Source organism: Rhinoraja longicauda, chromosome 26 (genome assembly GCF_053455715.1).
Source record: "Rhinoraja longicauda isolate Sanriku21f chromosome 26, sRhiLon1.1, whole genome shotgun sequence".
NCBI lineage: Eukaryota > Metazoa > Chordata > Chondrichthyes > Rajiformes > Arhynchobatidae > Rhinoraja > Rhinoraja longicauda.
In genome coordinates, this window is record NC_135978.1 from 33203937 (window position 1) to 33217099 (window position 13163).

A 13163-nucleotide genomic window follows, 5' to 3' on the forward strand; every position below is an offset into this window, starting at 1 on the left:
AAGGCAGTGGAGGCCAGTTCGTTGGATGCTTTCAAGAGAGAGCTGGATAGAGCTCTTAAGGATAGCGGAGTGAGGGGGTATGGGGAGAAGGCAGGAACGGGGTACTGATTGAGAGTGATCAGCCATGATCGCATTGAATGGCGGTGCTGGCTCGAAGGGCTGAATGGCCTACTCCTGCACCTATTGTCTATTGTCTATCTCACAACCTTTCCCACTCTCGGTCCCCATTTTCCCTCCCCACCGATCTACCCATTCCTTTTCGCCCACCATCCCTCCCTCTGTTCTACATTTCACTCCCATCTTCCTTTTCAGACATGCCTGTATCCTTTTGCTTTCGCTACTTCAGCTCCAGTTTCTGTTATTATATCTGACCATCCATGGAAACCATTGAACTATCTCTAATCGGACTTTATTGGACTTTATCTTGCACTAAATGTTGTACTCTTTATCGTTTATCTGTACACTGTGGACGGCTTAATTGTAATCATGTCCACCATGTTTTTCCAACAACTGGTGGTCTGGCACCTCTTATAATCTGGACAAAATTACGAGAGTGCATTCAAAATCCCCCCCCACTGGAAGTCCCCCCGAAAATGTAGCGCCTCAACCAGGTAATGTGGCCGATCCCGACCTCATCCGGACTTCTGTGCGATCAGTGGGTGGAATTTGTCCCCTGTGGCCGGGACTCTGGAACCTCCACCTGGCCGGTGCCAGCAGATCTGATCCCATAGCTGACTTCCACGGCTGAATTTGCAGGCTGATATCTCGGCTCCTTGGCTGCCTCGGGGAACCGTTCCAGTATCGTTGGACTCCTTTTGGAGGCCATGGCCTCTGTTGGTCCGGCAGAGTGGATAATCCATAAAGGCTCTGGAGCCAAGTGTGCAGGAAAATTGGTAGTGGACCTGTATAGTCTTGTCTTTGACTGGATAGCATGCAACAAAAGCTTTTCATACCTCGGTTCACCTGACAATAAATTAAACTATACAAAGATCTGAAAAATGTACCTGAGTGTTTCATTTACCTTTGTGTTTTTATTCAATGGTTTGGTTGTACATGAGTTATCATCAAAGGCTTCCTCTGGCAGTGGAGAGATATGGACAATGTTGAGGAATGTTGTGAAGGTTAATGGATAAACTGTTTCCAGCATGTAAAGGGTAGAACTGTGCTTGCTATGAGGACTCTAACCGGTGATGTACTTGTTTACAGATCCCGTTCCAGCATTGGATCTAGGGCAACAACTCCAACTCAAAGTCCAACGCATGCATGATATTGAAACAGAGAATCATAAGCTTCGGGAAACACTCGAGGAATACAATAAAGAGTTTGCAGAAGTCAAGAACCAGGGTAAGCTCTGGGAAATTATAACTGTGAACGACCACCATTCAAAGTCATATTCCTTTTATCCCTGGGATGATGAGGTTGCTATTTGAGGAGAGATTAAGCAGAATGTGCCTATGCTCTAGATTCCAGACTGAGAGGTGATCTTAGAGGCATGCAGAGTGTTTATAGAGATTGACGAGGGAGATACAATTTTGGGCACCATATCTGAGGAAGGGTGTGCTGGCGTTGGCGAGGGTCGAAAGGAGGTTCACGAGAATGATCCCACGAATGAGCGGGTTAACATATGATGAGCGTTTGTCGGCACTGGGCCTGTACTCATTGGAGTTTAGAAGGATGAGTGGGAACCTGATTGAAACTTACCGAATAGTGAAAGGCCTGGATAGAGTGGATGTGGAGAGGATGCTTCCACTCGTGGGAGAGTCTAGGGCCAGAGGTCATAACCTCAGAATTAAAGGACGTTCCTTTAGGAAGGAGTTGAGGGATTTCATAATTCAGAGGGCGGTGAATCTGTGGAATTCATTGCCACAGAAGGCTGGGGAGGCCGTCAATGGATATTTTTAAGTAGAGATCGATAAATTCTTGATTAGTACAGGTGTAGGTTATGGGGAGAAGGCAGGAGAATGGGGTTAGGAGGGAGAGATAGATCAGCCATGATTGAATGGAGGAGTAGATTTTGATCGGCTGAATGGCCTAATTCTGCTCCTATAACATATGAACTTATAAAAGCCCGAAAGTTGATGGGAAGAAGCTTTCTTGAACCAGTATGTCACATTTCTCGAGCTTCATCCTGATGCTAGCAGCGAGATGAGAGTGGCCAGTGTTGTGCGGTCTGATGATAATAGCTGCCTTTTTGAGGCAGCACTTCTTGTACATCCCTTCAGTGGTGGGGCGGTTAGTACCCGTGATGGGCCGGGCAGTGTCTATCACTTTCTGCAGTCTCCTTTGTTCTTCGCCATTCGAGTTACTGAACTGGATGGTAATGCACCAGTCTGCGTGCTCTCGACCATAAACCTGTAGAAGTTATTCGGCTACATGCCACATCTCCTCAAACTTCTGAGGGGTTGATGATCTTTCTTTGTGATTGACTATGTGCTAATTTCTCATTACATTAATGTCCTCACGCTTGTTGGAATTGATAGAGGAAACGGAAGTGGGGTCTGAGAAGATAATGGTGGTAAGAAAAATAAGTCAGAAGCCAGAGAGCCTCAGAAAGAACAAAGAGGGACCTGGCGGGGGAGCCACCGAGAAGGAAGGGGGACCATTGGGACTCTTGTCAACACTTTTGTAACTTTGTTAGTGCCCTATACATGGCGACTCTTTGCATACTTTGTGCATTGTATGCAAAACAAAGAACTTCACTGTACCTCGGTACATGTGACAATAAAGTATCGTTGAACTGAATCATTGAGGTTTGTTTTCCAGGGTGATCCTAGAGAAAAGAATAATGTTGGTTGGGCTGGATAGGGAAGACAAAGAGCTAATCCATTTGCCATTGTGTTCTGTTAACAACATGCATTTGTGTGGGTAGTGTGGAAGAATTTAGATTGGTTCTAATGGAACTTGGGCATAAGAGTTGAAACGAGGCCTTGATTGACCAAATCAGTAGCTGCAGATATGTAATGGTGATTGATAGGCCAATGGCTAGTGAGTAGGGAATTTGAAAGTGCAGATTTAAGTGGATCAGAGAGATAGATTGTTTTCCTGGGGTGAACACAGACGATTGGGAAGGAACTTGGAATGTATCCATCAGAGATCGCTTTTTTGTGACTGAAACTTGGAACTAGCAGTTCAGAGGTTTCAAAGGTCTTTTATTGTCACGTGTACCAATTAAGGCACAGTGATATGCGAATTACCATACGGCCATACCAAAGAAAAAGCAACAAGACACACAACTACTTAAAAGTTAAAATAAACACCCACCGTAGCGGATTCCCCACATTCCTCACTGTGATGGAAGGCAATAAAGTCGGGGTGGCGGGGGCTTCAGTCGGGAGTCTCGATCGCCTCGACGCTGCAGTTTTGACTGCCCGACCGCGGGTGAAGAAGCAAGAAACAGATAAGGCTTTCGTTTTTACATTCCATAACAGTGTGGAGATGCCTGGAGGAGGGTCACTGTGATGGATGCTTGTGTGGAATTATGTCGTTGTGTGTTTTTGCTGCTTTTTTAGTGTTGTGACTGCATGGTAACTAAATTTCGTTCAAACTTGTTTTGAATGATAAATAAAGAAATTCATTCATTTATTCAGAAGATACAGAAGCGTGAAAGCGCGCACCACCAAATTCAGCAACAGCTTCTTCCCCTCTGTTATCAGGCTTCTCAACGAACCTTCCAAAAGCTAGAGTACTGTCCAATTCTCTCTACCCCATTGCAACATTGGACTTTGTCTGTATTGATGTACTGCATTGCTGATAACTACATTCTGCACTGTTTCTTCCCCTTTATCTATTGTTCTTGAGTTTGACGATTGTACTTATGTATCATGTGATTGGATAGCATGTAAAGAGAGCTTTTCCCTGTACCTCGGTACACGTGACAATAACAAACCTAAAGCTAAACCTAGCACAGGGACAGGCCGCGAAGGCCACAATGTATATGCCCAACATGAAGGTAGCTTAAACTAATCTGCTCTGCCTATACATGTTCCATGAAAGCACCGTAAACACCACTATCGCATCTGCTTCAACCACCGCCCCCAGTGTGCTTTTCAGGCCTCCACCACGCTGTGTAAACAAAAAACTTGCCCCGCACATTTTCTTTATCTTAAAGTAATGTCCTAAATTTTTTGACATTTTCACTATGGAGAAAAAGGTTCTGACTATCCTGCCAATCCTATGTTTTATATAGAAACATAAAAATAGGTGCAGGAGGAGGCCATTGGCCCTTCGAGCCAGCACCACCATTCATTGTGATCACGGCTGATCATCCACAATCAGTAACCTGTGCCTGCCTTTTCCCCATATCCCTTGATCTTCTATCAGGTCTTCCCTCAACTTCCAACCCTCCGGAGAAATCAATCTAAGTTTGCCCCTTTAGGTCTAATACCCTCTAATCCAGGCAGCATTCTAGTAAACTACCTCTGCACCCTCTCTAGAGCCTCCTCATCCTTCTTGAAATGGGGCGACTGGAACTGCACGCAATAATCCAAATGTGACCTAACCAAAGCTTTATAAAGCTGTAACATGGCTTCCTGGTACTTAATGTTGTGACTGATGAAGTCAAACATGCCATATGCCTTCTTTACTACAGAAGCTGTGGATTTCGACCCAAAGATCCCTCTTAACATCAATTCTGTTAAGGGTTCTGCCATTAACTGGCCTAACTCTCTAAGATGTAGTTGCATTTCTCTTCTTATTGGGATATACGATGAAGGGTGAAGGAAAGCTCATTGATGGCTCAGTGTATTATATTTATATTTATCCAGTCAGTAATGAAGCCCAACAGATCAGGGTGGGTTAATCTTGGAGTTTAGTTTAGTTCAGTGTAGAGATACAGCGTGGAAACAGGCCCTTCAGCCCACCGAGTTCATGCTGACCAGCAATCCCCATACATCAGCCCTATCCTACAAACTAAGGACAATTTATAATCTTTATTGAAATTAACGCACAAACCTGTACGTTTTTGGAGGGTGGGAGGAAACCAGAGCTCCCGGAGAAAACCCACGTGGTCACAGATAGAAAGTACAAACTTCGTATAGACAGCAGCCGTAGTCAGGATCGGACCTCGATCTATGGCACTCTACCGCCGTGCCCCAGTTAACAGCTGTGAGACTGTACACTTGCTTTGATGGTGTGATTTGTGTCCGTACTGCATCATTAGGGAGAAAAAGTACATTGAGATGCTGGTAATAAACATGCCTGGATATTGGGGACTGTACATTTGTTGCAGGCACCTGGATGTACTCTACCTCTTTAACATCAAGGGTGATGCCCCTGAAGTTAAATATCCATCAGATCCCAAAGATGCTTGAAAGTGAATTTGACAAGGTGCCTGACATGTGAAAATGTATCCCAGCAAGGATCCCTGCGGTGTATCAAGAGAACTCTGTGTGAGGAGGAAACACAGATGAATGGACCGTATTGATTCGCTTTCGAATCCTAAATTTCCAAGTGGCTTCAGTTGTCTATTGTGAATAGAAGTTAATTTGAACCGAGTCAATAGAGTGATATTATATTTTTGCATTGATTTTTTCGAGTCATTTCAGTAAACCTAGCACATCCTCTAAAGCAAAATCCATTGACCCTGCTCAACCCAAACATTTGAAGTTCAATTTAACATTTAAGGAGCAATCGGTCTCCAAAGGGACTTGTACCAATTGATTATATGTCTGGATTGAAAAGTTACCCTTGAAATCACAGTGAGCATTCAGAGTACAGGAAGCCTCCTCGTGTAGAACAGAACAATAACAGTGTAAACCCTTTGCCTTCCCCTGCAGAGGTCACAATAAAGGCACTGAAAGAAAAAATCAAGGAGTATGAGCAGACTTTGAGCAGCAGAGCAGAAATCCTTGCACATGAAAAAGAACAGAAATTACAGAATGACTTCAGTGAAAAAGAAAGGTAAGTTAACACATTATGTTTTGTGTTTTATACTCTGTGCTCTTTGAAAGCCTGAAAATCCCTACTGAAGAGCTCATGGGATTGTTATTTTACTCCTATTGGTTGTCGGCAGCAGGGTTTCTTTCCATTTGAGATTTGCTGTGTACGTTTCTTTGCGACTGTAACATCCCACTAATGAGGCTTGCTTAAAAATCTGATAAAACACATTAGCATCTCGATGTGACAGCTGAGTTCCTGCTTCATAGCAATCGAAGTTGATGCTTCATCCTGGGCAGCACAATTGTCAAATAAGTGAGTCGTTCTGTCAGTTTACTTCCCGTACTGTGTGCTTTGAGTTTCTTCATTATTCTGTTTATCAAAGAGCTGCTGATATTTACGTTCGTTTTAGAAAAAAATACTGGAGCGCGGTTCTTGAGGTGTTATGAGCTCCTTCTGTTGTTTTGGTGCCTTCACCCATAAAAGGCTTTAGCAGCATCATAGGAAGTCCAAAAGTGACCGACCTGGCACGTTGCTGGGGTGAGAGGATGGTTCTGTCAAGAGAGGCACGATTGCAGCGCGGTAGAGTTGCTGCCTTTCAGCGCCAGAGATACTTGTTCGATCCTGACTAAGGGTGCTGTCTGTACGGAGTTTGTACGTTCTCCTCGCGACCTGTGTGGGTTTTCTCTGGGAGCTCTGGTTTCTTTCCACAGTCCAAAGACTTACAGGTTTGTAGGTTTATTGGCTTCAATAAAATTGTAAAATTGTCTCTAGTGTGTGTAGAATAATGTTAGTGTGCTGGGATCGATGGTCAGCGTGGACAGTGGGCCAAAATCGGCGTGTTTACACGCTGTGTCTTTCAAGTGAACTTAGCTAAATCTAATGATTGGGTTTATATTCTGTTGATTTAGAACAAGGGTGTCAGACTCATTATAGGTCACGGGCCGGAATGGGCAAAATGCGACTTCATGCGGGCCGGATCAGTTGTGCACGCACACATTCACGTACGAACGCGTGCGCGTGCTCCCACAGCTTTCGTTGCCTTCGTTTTTTCAACCTGCTCTCATGTGTCTCAGTCTCTGCTATAACTACAAAGTGTTTCACTTTACGAATTTTGTTTCTTATGAAGAAGATTGCCTCGCAAGCATTACTTTTATGATTGGTATCGAGGCCCTAGATAGAGTGGATGTGGAAATAATGTTTCCAGTAATAGGAGAGTCCAGGACCAGAGGTCACAGCATCAGAATAAAAGATCATACATTCAAAATGGAGATGAGGAGGAATGGGTGGTGAATCTGTACTATTGAGGGCGTGCAGCGTAGGTTTACTAGGTTAATTCCCGGAATGGCGGGACTATCATATGTTGAAAGACTGGAGCGACTAGGCTTGTATACACTGGAATTTAGAAGGATGAGAGGAGATCTTATTGAAACATATAAGATTATTAAGGGGTTGGACACGTTAGAGGCAGGAAACATGTTCCCAATGTTGGGGGAGTCCAGAACCAGGGCCCAGTTTAAGAATAAGGGGTAGGCCATTTAGAACTGAGATGAGGAAAAACTTTTTCTGTCAGAGAGTTGTGAATCTGTGGAATTCTCTGCCTCAGAAGGCAGTGGAGGCCAATTCTCTGAATGCATTCAAGAGAGAGCTGGATAGAGCTCTTAAGGATAGCGGAGTCAGGAGGTATGGGGAGAAGGCAGGAACGGGGTACTGATTGAGAATGATCAGCCATGATCACATTGAATGGCGGTGCTGGCTCAATGGGCCGAATGGCCTCCTCCTGCACCTATTGTCTATTGTCTATTGTCTATTCATTGCTGCAGACAGCGGTGGAGGCCAAGACATTGGGTATTTTTGAGGCAGAGAGTGATAGGTCTTGAGTAGGTTACAGGGAGAAAGACGACAATAGAATGTGGTTGAGAGAGAAAATAGATCAGCCATGGTTGAATGGCAAAGCAGACTTGATGGGCTAAATGGCCTAATTCTGTTCCCCTCTCTTATAGTCTTCCTCCAGTGTTTATGTTTTGTCCACAATGGGTTGGCTGGGTGGTGGACAGCCAAACAGCAGCTACCTGGCATGGTGAAAGATGGTCTGTCCATCATCTCACCTGAAGGCCCCATCCTTCTCCTTACGTCTTTCTTCCTTCCCCTCACATTCTCTCCCCTCACCTCTCATGTCCTTCTCTACCCTCACCTTCTCCCTCACCTGCCCTCTCCTTTCCTCAGCCTATTCCTTCTCTCATCCCCACTTCCTTCCTTCCAACTACTCCACTCCCCTCCCTTACATCATCCTCTCTCTTTCCTTACCTCGTCCCCAAATCCCCTCCCTTCCCTCATCCTTAAACACCATTCCTTCTCTCATCTGCTCACTTCCTCCGTACTTCCTTTCTTTACCACCTACTCCCCCACTCCTCTCCCTCGACACCCTCTCTTCCCTTCCTCATCCCTAGAAACCATCCCTTCCCTCATCTGCTCCCCCTCCCCTTCATTTACCACCACCTTCTCCCTTCTCTTCCCTATTCCCGCATAACTACCAGCACGTCTTCACATCCCACCTGACCGTAACCCAAACCCAGAGCCTCCACCCTGGAGAGCAGCTCAGATTTTGGATCGCTGGCTGCGGCCCCATTCACAGTGCGGCGACTTCCCACCAGCCTCTATCCACGCACTCACCTGCATCTCAGGTACATGGTGGTGGTCTCTGTGGCGGCAGCCCTGGCACTTCCCGGTGTCCACAACAATGCTGAGATTCCCCACCTTCCCCAGCGCCGGCCCCTTCCCGCCCGCGTCACCGCATGGCCGGATATGGGCGTAGCTTCCACTCACCCCCGGGAGCTGGGGAGTGGGGAGGTGATAGCTGCAGATCGCATTTGCATTTTCCTTCTGTGCAAAGTTCATATTTCCTGCGAGTTTAAGCCGCCATGTAGCTCACCTTCAGTGTATAATCTCACAGCGCTGGCTTTTCCCCAAATCATCCCGCGGGCCGGATTGGACCCCTCCACGGGCCGGTAGTTTGACACCCCTGATTTAGAAGAATGACGATTGAGCTTTTTGAGACGTTTGAGATTCCTGAGATATTTTTACTGAAGTGGGAGTGTCGAACAAAAGGCCTGTTAACAAGATGAGGGGCTGGTTATTTAAAACAAGAGGCATCTAGAAATGTCTTCTTACAGAGGTAGATGAATCTCTGGAATTCTCTACACAAGGGTTGTGCAGACTGGATCATTAGAAGAATTGAAGGTGGAGGGAGTTACATATCTGAACGATTGGAAAATTGTGAGGTGTGGGGTATTGTGAGGTGTGGGGTATTGTGAGGTGTGGGGTATTGTGAGGTGTGGGGTATTGTGAGGTGTGGGGTATTGTGAGGTGTGGGGTATTGTGAGGTGTGGGGTATTGTGAGGTGTGGGGTATTGTGAGGTGTGGGGTATTGTGAGGTGTGGGGTATTGTGAGGTGTGGGGTATTGTGAGGTGTGGGGTATTGTGAGGTGTGGGGTATTGTGAGGTGTGGGGTATTGTGAGGTGTGGGGTATTGTGAGGTGTGGGGTATTGTGAGGTGTGGGGTATTGTGAGGTGTGGGGTATTGTGAGGTGTGGGGTATTGTGAGGTGTGGGGTATTGTGAGGTGTGGGGTATTGTGAGGTGTGGGGTATTGTGAGGTGTGGGGTATTGTGAGGTGTGGGGTATTGTGAGGTGTGGGGTATTGTGAGGTGTGGGGTATTGTGAGGTGTGGGGTATTGTGAGGTGTGGGGTATTGTGAGGTGTGGGGTATTGTGAGGCAGAGAAGGAAGGGTGTGGGCAGCATAGATAAGTAATAATGATATTAAATGGGCCGACAGGTTTGAGCGGGCTAGACCTCATCCTGCTCCTGTTTTCGAGTGACCCCGTGTGTTTGTGTATGGTCTCCATATGTGTAGGAAGGAACTGGAGATGCTGGTTTACACCGAAGATAGACACAAAATGCTGGGGTAACTCAGCAGGACAGGCAACATCTCTGGAGAGAAGGAATAAGTGATGTTTCGTGTCGGAACCCTTCATCAGATTGAAAGTAGAGGTGGGGGGATGGGGGACTCCATCTGCTCTTTTTGAATACAATAATATAGTAGATGCAGAATATTGATGAATTTTAGAGGGAAACCTTATTCTGGAAGGATTTCCAATAACCTCCATTGGTTGGGGCTGTTGAAGGGTCTTATGAGGACAGAAAGCATCAGGCCATGCAGTTGGTGCTGCCCCTTTCACATCGTATGGTACGGTTCGAAGGTTTCTTTATTGTCACCTGTACCAGGTACAGTGAAATACATATTTTACATACAGCTCACCAAGACTATCCCAGTACTAAAGCACAATCACCGCGCTGAGTACAGTGCGCACAGAACAGCCACAGTCCATATGCAAGAGGTGCCATTTTGCCCCCATTTCCCAGCCCGAGCTGTAGCTGGCCACAAAGGGCCGTTGCAGCCGTTGCCTCCATTCCGGTCGTCCCGTGATCCGATGTCCCTCTCCACTCCCAGCCCTCTACAGCCCTTTGTCCCTGGGGGGCTCCTGCAGCGACATCCAGGGGGCGGAAGGTGAGAACCCCCCCTCCCTCGGTTCCTCTAAGCGGGCCCTTTGTGCAGTGTCCGCTGTTGTCGCCGTCTTGTTCGACCCACTTTCTGATTCCCGGTCCACAGGGTGAGCAGGGACTGGGTTCAGTGGCCGACCCTCCCCTCTCCAGGTGAGCTGGGGCTGTGGCTGAGATACAGCGGCGGCTCGCCGGGCCACTGAGCCGAACCCCAGGCTGTTGCAGGGCCTCCAGCTGCCATCTCCACAGTCTCCTGCCGCCAGTCCGCTTACCGGCCCTCAGTCCGACACCATCCTCTCTGGTTCTTGTTGGCACTGGCCGAACATCTGTGGATCTTTTCATTGTCAATTCAGTAACCAGCTTCCCAGCCACGGGAACAGAGAGTAAAGTCCGACCTTCGCAGTGATGTCCCTGTGGCAGAGACTCCTCTGTAATTGCTGCAGTCAGATAGCCATAGGTTACAAAGTTTCTGGTGAGCCCGACATGCTTTCCTCTTCCCAAATAAAGCAAATGGGTTCTGAATGAACTTGCAATTTGTGCTATGGAAGTACTTCTCATCCATTCCTAGGAGCTTAGTAAAGATTCCACCTGCTCCAGGGGCGGTCTTGACTGTCAGTGACCGTCTCAAACTCTTGCTTGACTGGGGCAGCAAATTGCACCAATAATGAGCTCTGGGCTCCATTGGAGAAGGAAGAGTCAAGTCAAGTCAAGTCAAGTCAATTTTATTTGTATAGCACATTTAAAAACAACCCCCGTTGACCAAAGTGCTGCACATCTGATTAGGAAAAAAAAAAAAAGAAGAAACATACAGTGGCAGAGCAACCATATTGGGTTGGAACAGACTATAAATGATTATGAACAACTCAAAAAATGTTTTGAATGAACGTGTGTGTGAGTGCACAAAGTGTGGAAAATAATGTTGGAAAGCTGCAGGCACTATAGATGAACGGCTAGTTTACCAATTTTCATTCATTCTTTAGGTTGCATATCATCAATTTACAAAGCCTATTTTTTGCTACATCGATAAATGCACCAATCTCCACCCACCCACCCATCCATAATGGATCTTGTATTTCCTTCCGCTATCTTTTTGACATTTAGTTTAGTCTAGTTCAATTTAGAGATAGGCGCGGAGACAGGCCCTTCGGCCTATCGAGTCCGCGCTGACCAGTGGTCTCCGTACATTAACACTATCCTACACACAAAAGGGACAATTTACAATTTTACTGAGCATTTAACCTGAAAACCCGTACGTCTTTGGAGTGTAGGAAGAAACCAGAACTCTGGGGGAAAAGAAATGCAGGTGACGGGGAGAAGGTACAAACTCCTTGCAGACAGCACAGGTAGTCAGGATCAAACCTGGGTCTGTGGTGCTGTAAAGCAGTAACTCTGCCGCTTGCCAGCGTGCTCCCCTGGCATTATACACATCGGCATTACACAGGTTTCTTCCAGGAGGCTTTAAATGCCCCAGCAGTTCTGAGGATTACACATTCTTTAATAAAATTATTGGCAAGCTTTAGCCATTAATACTGCAAGGTATATGTAATAGAAGTGGAAAAGGTTAAAAGTTTGCTGTACGTCACCTACTTGGAAAAATGGGCCCCTCAGCCCACCATGTCCCTACCGATCTTTTTGCCCATCTATGCTCACATCATATATTTTGCTAAAGGACTGTATCCTTTCAACACCTTGCTTATTTAAGTGTGTGTCTAAATGTCTCTTAAATAGAGTTATACATCATGGAAACAGGCCCTTCAGCCCAACTCATCCATGCCAACCAAGATCCTCTTCTAAGCTAGTCCCATTTGGCACGTATCCTTCTGACCCTTTCTTATCCATGTACCTGTCCACATGTCTTAAATGTTGCTATAGTACCTGCCTCAGCTACTTCCTCCGGCAGCTCCTTCCATATACCCATCATCCTCTGAATAAAAAAGTTGCCCCTCAGGTTCCTATTAAATCTTTCCCCTCTTACCTTAAACCTATGCCCTTTGATTCCTCTGTAGTATCTAATTCCACTGTCTCCTCTAGCAACATGGTTCATATATTAGACAATAGACAATAGGAGGAGGCCATTCAGCCTTTCGAGCCAGCACTGAATGTGATCATGGCTGATCATTCACAATCAGTACCCCGTTCCTACCTGCTCCCCATACCCCCTGACTCCGCTATCGTTAATAGCTCTATCTAGCTCTCTCTTGAAAGCATCCAGAGAATTTGCCTCCACTGCCTTCTGAGGCAGAGAATTCCACAGATTTACAACTCTAATCATTTTGAATTGTAGCCATTGGCAAAAGGTGGTTTAAAATATCTAGAATAAACTATTCATCCTTGACAGAATAAAGGAAAATGTTAATATAACTGGTTAGCCTGAATGAAACCAGACGTCAGACATCCCAACCCTTCCGAATTTGGCGGAAAGTTTCCGCTTTCTTATTTCATTTCCGCTATTCCGATTTCGCTTCACATTTTCCCGCAAAACACACGCCTCGCCGCTCGCCTCGCCCCGCCCCGCCGCTGGCCCCGCCTCGCCGCTGGCCCCGCCTCGCCGCTGTACTCGCCTCGCCGCTGGTCTTGCCTCGCCGCTGTACTCGCCTCGCCGCTGTACTCGCCCCGCCTCGCCGCTGTCCTCGCCTCGCCGCTGGCCCGGCCTCGCTGCTTTACTAGCCCCGCCTCTCCGCTGTACTCGCCCCGCCTCGCCACTGTACTCCCCCGCCACGCCGCTGTAC

The 13163-nt window shown here is 46.6% G+C and overlaps 1 protein-coding gene across 4 annotated transcripts in view; it reads left to right on the forward strand.

Annotated features, from left to right (window-relative positions):
• Positions 1-13163, forward strand: part of cux1b (cut-like homeobox 1b) — a 477189-nt gene that overhangs the window by 157897 nt on the left and 306129 nt on the right. For all 4 annotated transcript variants that reach the window (XM_078422720.1, XM_078422717.1, XM_078422719.1 and 1 more), the window contains exons 5-6: positions 1207-1344; positions 5775-5898. In XM_078422720.1, the coding sequence (XP_078278846.1) occupies positions 1207-1344; positions 5775-5898 (262 nt within the window). The remainder of the gene's footprint in view (positions 1-1206; positions 1345-5774; positions 5899-13163) is intronic.